The 13,045-nt window shown below is 47.0% G+C and overlaps 1 protein-coding gene across 25 annotated transcripts in view; it reads left to right on the forward strand.

The window, feature by feature from the left end:
* Window positions 1-13,045, forward strand: part of Nav2 (neuron navigator 2) — a 651,028-nt gene that overhangs the window by 503,999 nt on the left and 133,984 nt on the right. For all 25 annotated transcript variants that reach the window (XM_006541297.4, XM_006541300.4, NM_001111016.1 and 22 more), the window contains one exon: window positions 1,479-1,868. In XM_006541297.4, coding sequence (XP_006541360.1) covers window positions 1,479-1,868 — 390 coding nt within the window. The remainder of the gene's footprint in view (window positions 1-1,478; window positions 1,869-13,045) is intronic.

Genomic DNA, 13,045 nt, shown 5'->3' on the forward strand with positions numbered 1-13,045 from the left:
CAGCTACAGTGTACTTACATATAAGAGAGAGAGAGCGCCAGTGGGTAAGAGCACCCGACTGCTCTTCTGAAGGTTCGAAGTTCAAATCCCAGCAACCACATGGTGGCTTACAACCATCCATAATGAGATCTGACTCCCTCTCCTGGAGTGTCTGAAGACAGCTACAGTGTACTTACATATAATAAATAAATAAATAAATAAATAAATCTTTAAAAAAAAGAGAGAGAGAGAGAGAGCACGCGCGAGTGAGCGTGCGAGGGCGCCACCCTCCTCAACCCAGTTTAGAATCTCCCTCACAGATAAGCCCAGAGGTGTGTCTCCTAGGTGATTCTCAATCATGTCAAGCTGACAGGCCATACTAACTGTCAAACCTACCACTGAGAGCTTTGGTAGGCACTTCCTTTCCCATTGAGGCTCAACAAGGCAGCTCAGCTAGAAGAATATATCCCCGCATACAGGCAACAGCTTTTGGGATAAAGGAAGGAAGGGAGGGAGGGAGGGAGAGAGGGAAGGAGGGAGGAAGGGTGGGACTTGGTAGATCAGAGTTTTAGCCACTGTGGGTTCTGTCTTCAGAACCAAGAGTCCAAGATGTGAAACAATGAGGTAATTTCCTGGGTTGGGGGTAGGGGTTGGGACAAAACAGCCACTGGCACCCAAATAGAGGCAGTGCCTTCCTTAACTCTTCATGTATTTGAAAGACTTGGATCCTGATGTTGGATCCTGTGACTTTGTGAGTAGGCATGAGCCTACCGCCCCTCTTTTTTTTTTTTTTTTTTTTTTTAAAGATTTATTTATTTATTATATGTAAGTACACTGTAGCTGTCTTCAGACACTCCAGAAGAGGGAGTCAGATCTTGTTACGGATGGTTGTGAGCCACCATGTGGTTGCTGGGATTTGAACTCTGGACCTTCGGAAGAACAGTCGGGTGCTCTTACCCACTGAGCCATCTCACCAGCCCCCTACCGCCCCTCTTTTCACCTAGTCACAGGCATTGACTCTGGGACATTAGGGAGGGAGGGAGGGAGAGGGGTGTGTGAAGTTTTAGGAGCCTCACCTCAGGCTACTATAGCTAACCCTTGAAGAAATCCTGACACAGCAACTCTGGAACAAATAGGTCGGAGGGTCCTTTGTCGCCGCTTCACAAGTTAAGCATTGTCTGCTTCCTGAACTGGAAAGAAGAGTCCAATTTTCTAGCAGAATGAGGCTTTGCACGTTGCGTGTAATTAAAGAGTCAGTGAAGAGTATCTTATACCACATTTTAAAAGAGAACATCCCCAGTAGGATTTCCAGAAGGTGTAGGTAAACGCATAGCTTCTCTTTTTCCTTGTTAATAAAGGAACGCCAGGTGGTACTTGGAGCCTGCTGTTTTGTCCTGCTTTGTAAATGGGACTTTTTTCTCTCTTGTTCTGAACATTTAAAAAAAACCACCTAACCTGCACCCACTGGGGTCTAACCCAGGTTGGTTTTACATTTTCAGCACATTAGAAACCACGTTTGACACCAACGTCACCACTGAGATAAGCGGCCGCAGCATCCTCAGCCTCACAGGACGACCCACTCCTCTGTCCTGGAGACTCGGACAGTCCAGCCCCCGGCTCCAGGCAGGAGATGCCCCTTCAATGGGCAACGGGTATCCACCTCGAGCCAACGCCAGCCGCTTCATCAGTGCCGAGGCAGGCCGCTACGTGTACTCTGCCCCTCTGAGAAGGCAGCTGGCCTCTAGGGGCAGCAGCATCTGCCACGTGGATGTCTCGGACAAGGCAGACGATGACGTAGACCTAGAAGGCATAAGCATGGACGCCCCAGGCTACATGAGTGATGGAGATGTCCTGAGCAAGAACATCCGAAGCGATGACATCACTAGCGGGTAAGTGAACAAATGGGAAGGCCTGTCCCTCCTGTCCCTCCTGTCCCTCCTGCCTGCCTTTACTAAGAGGTCTCTAGAGCTGATGCTAGCTACCTCATCTGCAACTGCCAAAGGCTCTGTGGTGTGCTGGGGACCACTGCTGGACTGTGATTCAAAAAGAGCCGATAGACAGACTCAGCTGGGGACCCACAAAACTTGACTATGTAAGCATATCTGCTGCCTATGTCCCTTATACCAGCCTTGCTCTGGGTGATTGCCTGGCTGGTGGCCTAGCCTGCTGGGCTTGTGTGACCTGGCTATTTCCTTCCTCTCAGGGCTCATGCATCTCCCCTCAGCCTCCCACCTTACTCTACCCTGTTGTACCTCCTCCCTCCATCCTCCATTTTCAGCCCCACCATCTCTGCAGTTTCTGGCCTTACATTCTGTCTCCTTGGTCTCTGCGGAGCCTCCTCCCACTGGCCATTGCATTTGAAAGGGTGTGTTGTCCTGGTGTGCCCTCACCACTTCTGCATCCCATGGTGGTCTCTTTTCATAGTGTACTACACTATGTAAAGTCACCCTGAGGAGAAGTTGATATATCATTGTCTCCCCTCCCCTCTTACTTTGCTCTCTGAGTCCCTAGTGCAGTGTGCATCAGAGCTAATGGGTACCTCTGAATGGGTGAGCACCATGGTTGTATGGCTAGAGGAAGAAACCGAAGGTCCCTTTTTCTCTGTTCTTTCTCTGTGAGTTGAAGACTTGCCGCCATGATGCTGCGCCCTGGAGTGATTCATAAGGATCAGTGTATATACGCAGTGTACAAGAGGGAGTAGGGAGGGGGGTCTGTTTGTGGTTTCACGTTCAGCTATGTTGTAAATGTCATTTATATCTCTTTATTTTGCTACCTGAGACTTCTTCCATTCCCATGACTCGCTCTGAAGTTTCCTAAGACCATGTCCACCCTTTATGTCCTAGCAATGAAAATTACAGATAAGGAAAGTCAGGGCTAGCAACCATATACGTTCCCCCACAGGCATGGGATGTAGAACCAGTGGTGTAAAGTTAGTCATGGCTGCAACCCCTGCTGGCTGCCACATACGGAGTTGGTGCTTGTATGTGTTATCTTGCTCCATCCTAAGGGAAAATGATATCATAGTCCTTGGCTGATAAATGAAAAAGCTGGAATAGGAAAGCAAGAAAACTTACGAGTGGTTATGTGCCTGTTAGAGGCAGAGTCCAGGACTAGAGAGATGATCACCATCAGTTGAGAGCACACACTGTTCTTCCTGAGGACCCAAGTTCAGTTCCCAGCACCCACGTCAGGTAGCTTACAACCACCTGTAACTCCAGCTCCAAGGACTCCAACACCTCTGCCTCTGGGTACCTTCACTTGCTTACACATACCTACACTCAGACACAGATGAGATGGCTCAGTGGTTAAGAGCACCGACTGCTCTTCCAAAAGGTCCTGAGTTCAAATCCCGGGAACCACATGGTGGCTCACAACCATCTGTAAGGAAATCTGATGCCCTCTTCTGGAGTGTCTGAAGACAGCTTTAGTGTACTTACATATAATAAATAAATAAATAAACAAGTAAGTAAGTAAGTAAGTAAGTAAATAAATAAATAAATAAAAAGACTGGTGGTAGTGGCATACCGGTACCTGGGGAGCAGAGGCAGGTGGATTTCTGTGAGTTCCAGAGCAGCCAAAGTTACACAGAGAAACTGTCTCATAAAACTAAAATACATACATGCATGCATACATACATGCATACATGCAACATACATACATACATACATACATACATACATACAGAGACCAGGCACAGGGAAAGTAGCTCCAGAGCCCACTGACTGTAACCAGTGTGCTACACCATCTTGCCAGTACCTTATTGCTGTGCTGAAATAGTACCACTACTATTCTTTTTATTATTATTTTGCATGTGTATTTTGCCTGCATCTGTGTACTATGTGTGCCCGATACCTGCAAAAGTCAGAAGAGTCCCTTGGACCTCCAGGGACTGACAGACATTGGACCCCCTGTTGCAGATGGTTGTGAGCTACCCTACAAAGGATGCTGAGAATCAAACTCAAATCTGTCTTTAGAGTAGCCAGTGCCTTCAACCACTAAGCCGTCTCTGCAGCTCCAACTACAAATAAGCGCAGGCATTGAGCTAGAGAGGTGATTGCATGGGTTAGGGTAATTTCTGGAGGACCTGAGTTCAAATCACAGCACCCACATTAAAAAACTGAGTAAAGTTTTGTGAAACTTAACTTGGCACTATGGAGGAGCAGAAGGAAAGAGGGTCACAGGGGCTTCTATCTACTACCCTACCTCTGGGCTCAGTGAGGAACCCTGTCTCAGAGAGTGACAGAGCAGTTGTCTGTCATTGCCTGACATTGTCATGTGCACAAGTAGCACTCTCTCTCTCTCTCTCTTTCTCTCTCTCTCTCTCTCTCTGTCTCTCTTCCTCCCTCTCTCTGTTTCTCTGTTCCCCTTCCTTTCTCTCTCTCTCTCTGGGTCCCTATCTCTGTCCCTCTCTTTCCTCTCTCTCTCTCTCTCTCTCTCTCTCTCTCTCTCTCTCTTTTTCTTTCTCTCTGTCCCCCTTCCTTTCTCCCTCCCTTCCTCTCTCTCTGTCCCCTTTCTTTCCCCCTCCCTCCCTCTTTCTCTTTCTCTCTCTTTCTCTCCCTCACACACACTAAAAGATATTTAAGAAGAAAAAATATAAAAATTTAAAGCATAGGCATAGAGACGTTTGGATTTTTGTGCTGAAGTTGGGAGCATTTTAGGTGGTAAAACCTTCAAAACTAAGAGCTACTAAATTCTTAGAGTCTTAACAAATTGCTCCCATCCAGAAACGCTTCAAACGCCAATGCCCCCTGACGAACAGTCTGGCCAAGTCAGCATCATTGTGTGTTTCTAGCTTCCCATAAACACTGTAAACAGGCATATACACAGTGTATATGTAAAAGTGAAGTGCACAGAGTTTAATCTTTTACTGTTGTTTAGGCAATTTGGGCATCCAGCCCAGCTGACCTCGAATTGGTCATTTCCCTTTCTCATCGCTCGTGATATACGAGCCCACATCCTGGTTCCTCTGAGGCTTCCGTACCCTGTGACAAAGACCTACCTCCTTGCTATTGCTGGATAGTGGATTTCGTTTGCTAGAGTATTAGTACTGTCCACAAGGTGGAGACATGTGCACACTCCAGGCCAAAGCTTAGGGATGGCGCAGGGAGAAGCCCTGCTTTGGGAAGCTGGTGCTTTCTGCATTTGAGATGGATCTTAGAGGAAGTGGAGGTCACGCAGCAGCGTAAGCTCACCGCTGTGACTGATACCCAGAAACTCTACACTTAGCCTCAGTATGCTTCCTACTATAGGACTTGCCAAAGCAGAAGAGGCAATCTAGGTGATACTTCATGTTCTTTCTACTGGGAACTTTCTGGAATACTTGCTAAGCCTGCCACCATCCGTACAACCACACGTAGGGTTCTCCTGTGAGGCCAAGTTAGCAGATCAACTTCACATGCCCAGTGCCTAATGTCTCTCTCTCTTTTTTTAAGATTTATTTTATTATTATATAAATATAATAGCTGTCTTCAGATGCACCATATGTAGCTGTCTTCAGATGCACCATAAGAGGGAGTCAAATCTTATCACGGGTGGTTGTAAGCCACCATGTGGTTGTTGGGAATTGAACTCAGGACCTTCAGAAGAGCAGTCAGTGCTCTTACCCGCTGAGCCATCTCTCCAGCCCCACCTAGTGGGGCTCTAAGCGTCTCTAGTGTCTCTCTTTTTCTTTTCTTAAACTGACACAGTTGTAAGTATCGGGACTGGCCGCTTTTTCTGCAGAATCTGCTCAACACGTCACTTTTGAGGCAATGGATGGAGTAGACAGTGGATGGATGAGAAACTCTATCAAGGGTTTAAGTCCCTGCAGGCTCTTGTGAGCCCTGTGATGTCATCTAAATTCCCTAAACTCTCCAGTCCCCAGATGCACATTTTAACCTTCTAGCTGACCTCTCTTTGAGGTTGCATCTTGTTACAGATGTTTATCTAACAAAGACACAACATTTCCACTAGGATCTAGATGTCCTATCAGCCTGTAACATATGGGGACTTAGGAGCGGTGTGTTGACAGGCTTGTATCCAGCTGTCCATTTGGCTTCAGAGAAGCATAGCCTCAATGCCTGAGCAATCTTCATCAGCGTTGAGGCTCCTTAAGGAAAAATGTTTGTAAAAGTTGACAGCAAATGTATTCAGAAACCTGGTATGGAAGTTAGGTCTAGTTTCTGAAAACCCGTGACTTTGTTTTTTAAATAATGCTGGGCCCTGGCTCGGTGTATCAACTGCTTTTCATGTGTAGCTCGTGTTCTTTATGTGTGCACCTGGTCCTGACATTACTGCATAACTGTGGAGTCTAGCTAAGAGCCGCATGGAGAGGGCAGTTATCCTTCTGTGTATTTATCACACCCTGGTGTGTAAGTACATCACACACCATCACCTGACCCCACTGCTTCTTCTATCTGGTAAACTGGGTCTTAGTTATAATCGAAAAGAAATTAAAGTGACGGAGGAAGGGATCCCTTAGCAAGTCTTGATGTCTTGAGTCAGTCCTGTGCTCTGATTCTAAAACTTCAGAGTGCCATGTGGCACAGAATAAAATTATAAGGGCAGATTTAGCATGCATATGTTTTGAAGGATTTTCCCCCCTTTTCAAAGGCAGCACTGGATTGTATAATCTTCTGAAGTATAAATATGCATCCCTTCCTGGAAAATCAACCATTTAAACTTAACCTCAGAAGTCCTCTCACTCTCTTTAAGAACCTTTGGTGGCTTCTGTAGCCTTTGAAAATGGCTCTGAAGGGAGCACTGATCACTCTCAGTGGTTTATCCATCTGTCTCCCATGACTTACCCACTTATGGCCCCACGCAGTCTGCGCTTTCCTGGCTGGGCCAAGTGTGCCATTAACACAAGTGAGTCCTGTGTCTGCAGCTCTCTGTGTTTGGGCCATGCCACTTCTCCATGTGGCTGTTTTCCCTAGCAAGCCTGTCTGGCTGTGCTAAAAAACACCACCCCATAGACATGCCTAGCCCTGTGGTCCTGTTGGCCTTGGCTCATCCCTAAACAACCAGGTAAGCCTTTCTCATGTGAATGTTTGAGGACTGGCTGGCCTCACATAACATGGGTTAAGAACAAAAGAGACCAGAGATTTAATCCCTGCCCTACCAAATGAACTGGTACAAATTCTTAATATTAAAAATTAGTGATATTGCTTGGCACCAGGCAAAGAACCATAGGTACTCACATACGTGTGCCCATAGATACATTATGTATGCATAAATAAGCCTGCATGTTTTTTTCCATGCGTCTAGGAGAAGGATAGTGCCTATCACTTGCCTAAATCTAGAGAGTAGGGCATAGTATATATTTAATGTTTTGTGACTGTGTTGCCCACCCTGGCAGGACCTCCCAGTGGTCCTTGTCATCGAACACTTAGCGGAAGCCAGCTTGGCCTGTGATGTTATCTAGTGACCAATATAGACGTTGCTGTAGCCCTGTTGCCTTTGAGTGGTACAGTTATGTTAAGGTGGGAGTTGTTCCTCAGCTGTGGCTAGCCAGCATGAAAGGGAAGATAAAGCTTAGAGCACTCTGGTCTTCCAGACTGATATCTGCACAGCTTGACGTCCTCTGCTCGGTGGCAGACAATACCCCATCAATAGACGTGGGCAGATTTCTCCTGGGAGACGTAGTTCCTCAAAAAACCAGCCTGCTCCCCGCTGACTGGCTTATAACTCCGTCGGTACTTCAGGATATACCTCAGACAGCCCAGGCTGATATCATAAAGTGCCTTCAACTTGGCATTTAAACAGCGGACGGGTTTTAGTGAGGCCTCTCTTTCTAATGTAAAGATGGCGACCACATCTTTGCATGGCAAAGAAAGAAAATGCTTGTGTTTCCCCCCTTCTTAGAAAGTTGCCAGTCCCATCCCAGAGTTCAGTTTGTCAGACCTTGTGGAGACTAAATTACCTCCCTTCCTTGGAATCCTATCTCCTGATACCAGCACGGGCATTCACATCCAGTCTATACAAGATGTTCCTGCTTTCTAGGCATCAACTACATGAGCCACATCTTGGCTTCCTCCTCCCCGTTAGGGCTAAGACCCCTCCTGTTCCTCTTGGTCAACTGAGATGGGAAGTGTCTGTGCCAGCTGTGGGAGGGCCACCTTAGAGCATGTGCCTGTATATGTGTGTCTATGATATGTATGCACATACCTATGCCTAGAAGGGAGGTTTACAGAGGGGTCCAAAAACATACCTGTCACATGCTCTGAAGAGTAAGGCCACATCTGTCTTGAATGCTCACACACCTTCATTGGTTGACACAGCAGTGGCCTCACAGTAAACAGTTCGTGCTTCAGTTGGCCTTTAGAACAGAAGACCAGCCCCGTTCTCCTGCATGAGTATGTGTCTGAAGTCAAAGCCCTTTTGAACCTGAGGCCCCAGTCACCTGTTCTGGCTTCTGAGCTTCCCCTGTGTTGTGAATGACAGCAGGAAAAAGAAACAGTGCAGAATGCACCAGGCCACTTGCCAGGTGGGCCAGGACACTTGACCTTCCCCCACGGGGCTGTTGGTTGAGGTGTCTTTCCCCAGGCAGCCAGCAGGTGGCATCAAGTCTTTCATTGCTTGAAAGGCTCTTAACCTGCTCCTCCCCACTGTCTTTTTAGGACTGGCCCCAAGTGACTTGCCAGACTGTTGTAGGCAAAGTGATGAGAGAGGAAGCCTATGTATGCTATTACCAAGATAAAGAAGCCAAGAAGCCAAGATAAATGTCTTGTGGGGATGTTGTCCTGAAAGGCCCTGCTTCAGGCAGTTTCCAAGAGGGCATGGCAGACATCTCTGATTTGGAAAGGACCCCAGCTTGTAGGTTCCTGCAAAAGCTCACGAAGGTCCTTCTGCCAGCTAGCGGCTGACTTTGGAGACATTAGGAAGACATCAGGGAAAGAGAAGGAACCTCTTACCCAGCACCTCTGTGTATTCACCAACCTCGAGCCTCTCTGAGACCCATAGTTGAGGGATTTGATGGACATCCTCCTATGTAGCCATGACTGCTTAAATAAGACCACTTGTGGGTCAGTCAGTCTCCAGTCTCCAGCCCCAGGGGATGGTGGGGCTGAGAGTTCCAACTTAGTAAAATCATATGGCTGGTTCCTCTGACAACCAGCTGCCATCCACAAATAGTGCAGCAACACAGATGCAGGTATGTTGGAAAGGGGTTTATGGAAGATACTCTTCTCACCCCATCACTCAGGATATTCTGAGACTTTGAGGCTCTTGCTAATAATGAAGGACAGAGACCAAAGTATTTTTTATTGTGTCATAGTGACATTAGGATTTGTTGTGAGTTCTAGGTTCATCACAACAGTTGCAGCAGAAACAGAAGAGATGTTATTAGAAAATGACACACTTCTAAGAGAGGAACAAGGGTGGGTTCAGTAGCTCCAGGGCCCCTGCTACAGAGAGGTTGGGCCTTCATATCACACTGTGTGGGTTTTTGGTTGTCTGCACATGATGTTCCATCGTCACACAATATGTGTCTCCTTAGCATCATGTGTGCCTCCTTCGGTGGAGGGATTGGGTCTGGAATAGGTTTTCCAGCCATCCTCTTGAACAACTGAGTTCCTTTAATGAAGGTCTTACACAAGGCTTGCTAGGTCTCATTCTCCACCCTGCTCGCCTGTCTCTGTAGTGAGCCCCTTGCTCTGGCTGGTGGTGCAGCCTCTTGCTCATACCTTCACACTAAAAGAGTAAGAAGTTCTGTTTAAGCCAGGTAATGATCCTGAACCTGAGGCACACACCCTGGCTTCACAAACTTTCACCTTCTGCCAGGACACAGAGAAGAAGGCTTTCTTGGTGTTAAGGGTGTCAATAGTTCCTGTTAGCATTGGAGAGCCAACATGTGTGGCCTTTAGGAGAAGTCTGGAAACAGTGCAGGGCCTTTGTGGCCTCTTGATTCTGTAGGAAACCAGTGACCCTCATCTGAGAATAACGTTGCTTTGAGTAGTAGTGAGAGTGAGGTAGAATGACACAGGCAGAAGGTGGCAGAGTTCCTGGAGCCTATGTATCCTTCTAATTCTCTGTGGCCATGGTGATAAGGTACCGAGACTCAAAGACATTGAATGTGTGCATACAGCCTAGCTCAGCCTGGTTCAGAGAAGTTCTCATCTCCTCACCCCAGCTCATTCTTAGACCTCAAATGATAGAAGCTAGAGGAGCTCTTCTGAGAATGAGTCAGGGCTGAGGTGGGAACCTATCAACATATTGGTGAAATATGAGCATTAACTGCTCCACTGACAACCCACTGTGCTGTGTCAGAGAACCTTGTGGTGACCGATCAACACCTCTCGAGGCTCTCCTTCCCTTCCCCACCCATGCTCTGCCCTGTCAGCTGTCTTACGGGAGAATATTCCCTTCCCGTCTCCAGGTTCCATGTGGGTTAACAGTCTCAACGAGTGTTATCCATGTCTGGCGTGATTCAGCTAGCCTTCAGGTATTTACCATAGGGGAATTCCACATAGAGGCTCATTCATCAGCACTCCAGATACTCAGCCATTAAATAGATTTCAGTTGGCATGTATTGAGCAAATATCTCAGTCCCAGCTCTTAGCTGTGCCCCTGGGGTGTGAAGTCGTTTTCCAGGGTGGATCATTTGATAATCCTTTTTGTACTAGAATCTGATCATTGAAGCTACTTTCTAGTGTAAACCTGTGGCCCATGAACTCAACACTTGGAAGGAACATTTCTACATGCAGGGAACATATCCCACCCTAAGGTACTGGATGCGCTGTCAAAAAACAGGGCAGGGGGCAATGTTTACTTTGCCCTTCTGTGTGCTAACTCCAACTCCAAAATTCAAATTTCATATGATACTGTTCTTAAACGCATGGAAACATTTTAAACCCCCCAAAAGACACAAAAAGGTGGCCTCTCCTTTTCCTGTTTCTTTCCCTTTGTGAGCTAGTGTTCCACTGTGTCCTTGATGCCCACCTGTATCCTCCACTCCCTGCTGGAGAGCAATGCAGAGCCCTCCTTTCTCTGCCCCACACTTTGCAAGCGAACATGTGTTGAGAACTGAACCAAGGCAACAGGTGGGGCCACAGCTCCCCTGTGGTTCCTTGTTAAGCCTTTGTGCCACAATTGTGGAAAATCTATCCCATGTTGGCTTTTATCTTAAACATGAGCCACTGGCGTTGCTAATCCCTTCCCATTTGCTTTTGCCTGGTCAGCAGCTAGAATGGCCTTGACAGATTTATGGTGGCAAGGTTGGAGAAGACCAGATTGGAGTAGAGATGAATATGAAGAATAGCATCTGGATGGAGTTGGGAGAGTCTTGGCCCTGAGACAGTAACCCCATGCTGAAAGACTCAAACTGGAGGCTGAATGTTCCGAAGCCCTGATCAAGATAAGAAGCTGAGGCTTCATCGTGAACAACCTCCCATCATGCTGTGCAATAGACACTTTCCGGTGGGAGTCAGAGAACCTGCCAACCACTTCTTGGGGAAACTGCTTCATTTTTTAAGCCCCTGTTTTCCATGTGTCTGAGTCCTTTATCCTTAGGACATTCTCAATGATGAGGCCATGCTGCTTCTGAGCACCAAGGACCAGATAGAACCAACAAGGACTGAAGGATGTCAGTTACTTTTAAGGGATTAAGCATGCTGTGGTAGAGACATGCAAATCGAAAGCCTCCAAAGTGGTCCAGGGCATAAGTTGTAGGGCCATCCACAGGCATGATTCCCTCCTCGGGATCTGTCTGTTTTAAAGTCTGCAGCCGCTTAGATGAGTCCCCCTGTATATCGAATCAGAGCCCATAATGAATATCCTGCATCTGCTAAGGTAAATTCGAGTCTCATTGAAGGGAGAACTTCATCACATCTAGAATAGGGATTGACTGAATACCTAGATCTCACAGCCTAGCCAAGTTGGCACATACAATTTGCCCTCTCAGTCTATCACAGGCCTTGTGTGGAACCAAGAAAATGAGTTGTCTGAGACAGGAGATATAGCTCACCTGTGCCCTAGAGATAGAGAACAACATGGCAGGAGCTCAAAGCTAGAGCGTCTCGTAGGGAAAGGGACCATAGTGGAAAGTATGTGTGCCTCAGAGGAAGCTTTGTACCCTTTTCCAGGTCCCCAGCATCCCTGAGTCATGAGACCAGTGCTCATGAGAAGCCGTGGCTTTGTTTCATCTTACTCCTGAGCTGGTGGCCAACAGACCCACTGGCCTCGACTCCTTGTGGCTGGTGCCTTCTGAGACTCAGATATGAAATGATACACTCTGTCTAAGCAGAAGTCCTCCTAGCTATAAATCATGGCCGCATCTCCTCCTTGATTTTGGGAAGGGGAAGCAGGGGTCTGTGATTATCTTGGCTGCATGTTGGCGTATGGGTCTCCTGCCAGAGCTGTGTCTGTAATGGACTGGTCATCTCTTTCACGATTAGGAATTTCAAATATTTGAGCAGGCAAATTTAAAGGGTGATGTCAACTCAAGTAGTCAGAAACTCGGGGGCGGGGGGAGTAGATGAGGTGTTGGTTCTGTGGGGGAGGTAGAAGGCTGTACAGTCAATTCACCAGGCCCACACATTTATCTATTTGATCCACAGTGTGGGTGGTCTCTGTGGTAATCTAGATATATACAAGGACTGTCTCACCTCTTCTTCAACTGACCAAACAGTTCCTCCAGATAGAGGCTGATTTCGTTCTCTGTTTACTTTTGTTTGTTTGTTTTGTCTGTTTTTTGTTTTTTTGTTTTTGTTTTTGTTTTTTTTTTGAGACAGGGTTTCTCTGTGTAACCGTGGCTGTCCTGGAACTCACTTTGTAGACCAGGCTGACTCACAGAGATCCTCTTGCCTCCCAAATGCTGGGATTAATATATGTATGCTATTACTGCCCGGTTCCCTATTTATCTTTCAGGAGACTGAAGCTCTGGGAGGTGCCTGGCTGGGTCTCATGGGTAGCAATATCTAGAACCAAATATTCTCTGAGGCTAGATTCTATGTGTGTGCTCCCAGGTCTTTGCCAAGGTGGCCTTTCATTTGAGGAGAAAGATTGGAAGACAAAAATGTGATAAGGAGAATGTGAAGCCACAGGGAGTGAGGAGCGAGCTAGCTAGGGACATTCAGAAGGGTGGGACTCA

This window comes from Mus musculus, chromosome 7, assembly GCF_000001635.26.
Source record: "Mus musculus strain C57BL/6J chromosome 7, GRCm38.p6 C57BL/6J".
NCBI lineage: Eukaryota > Metazoa > Chordata > Mammalia > Rodentia > Muridae > Mus > Mus musculus.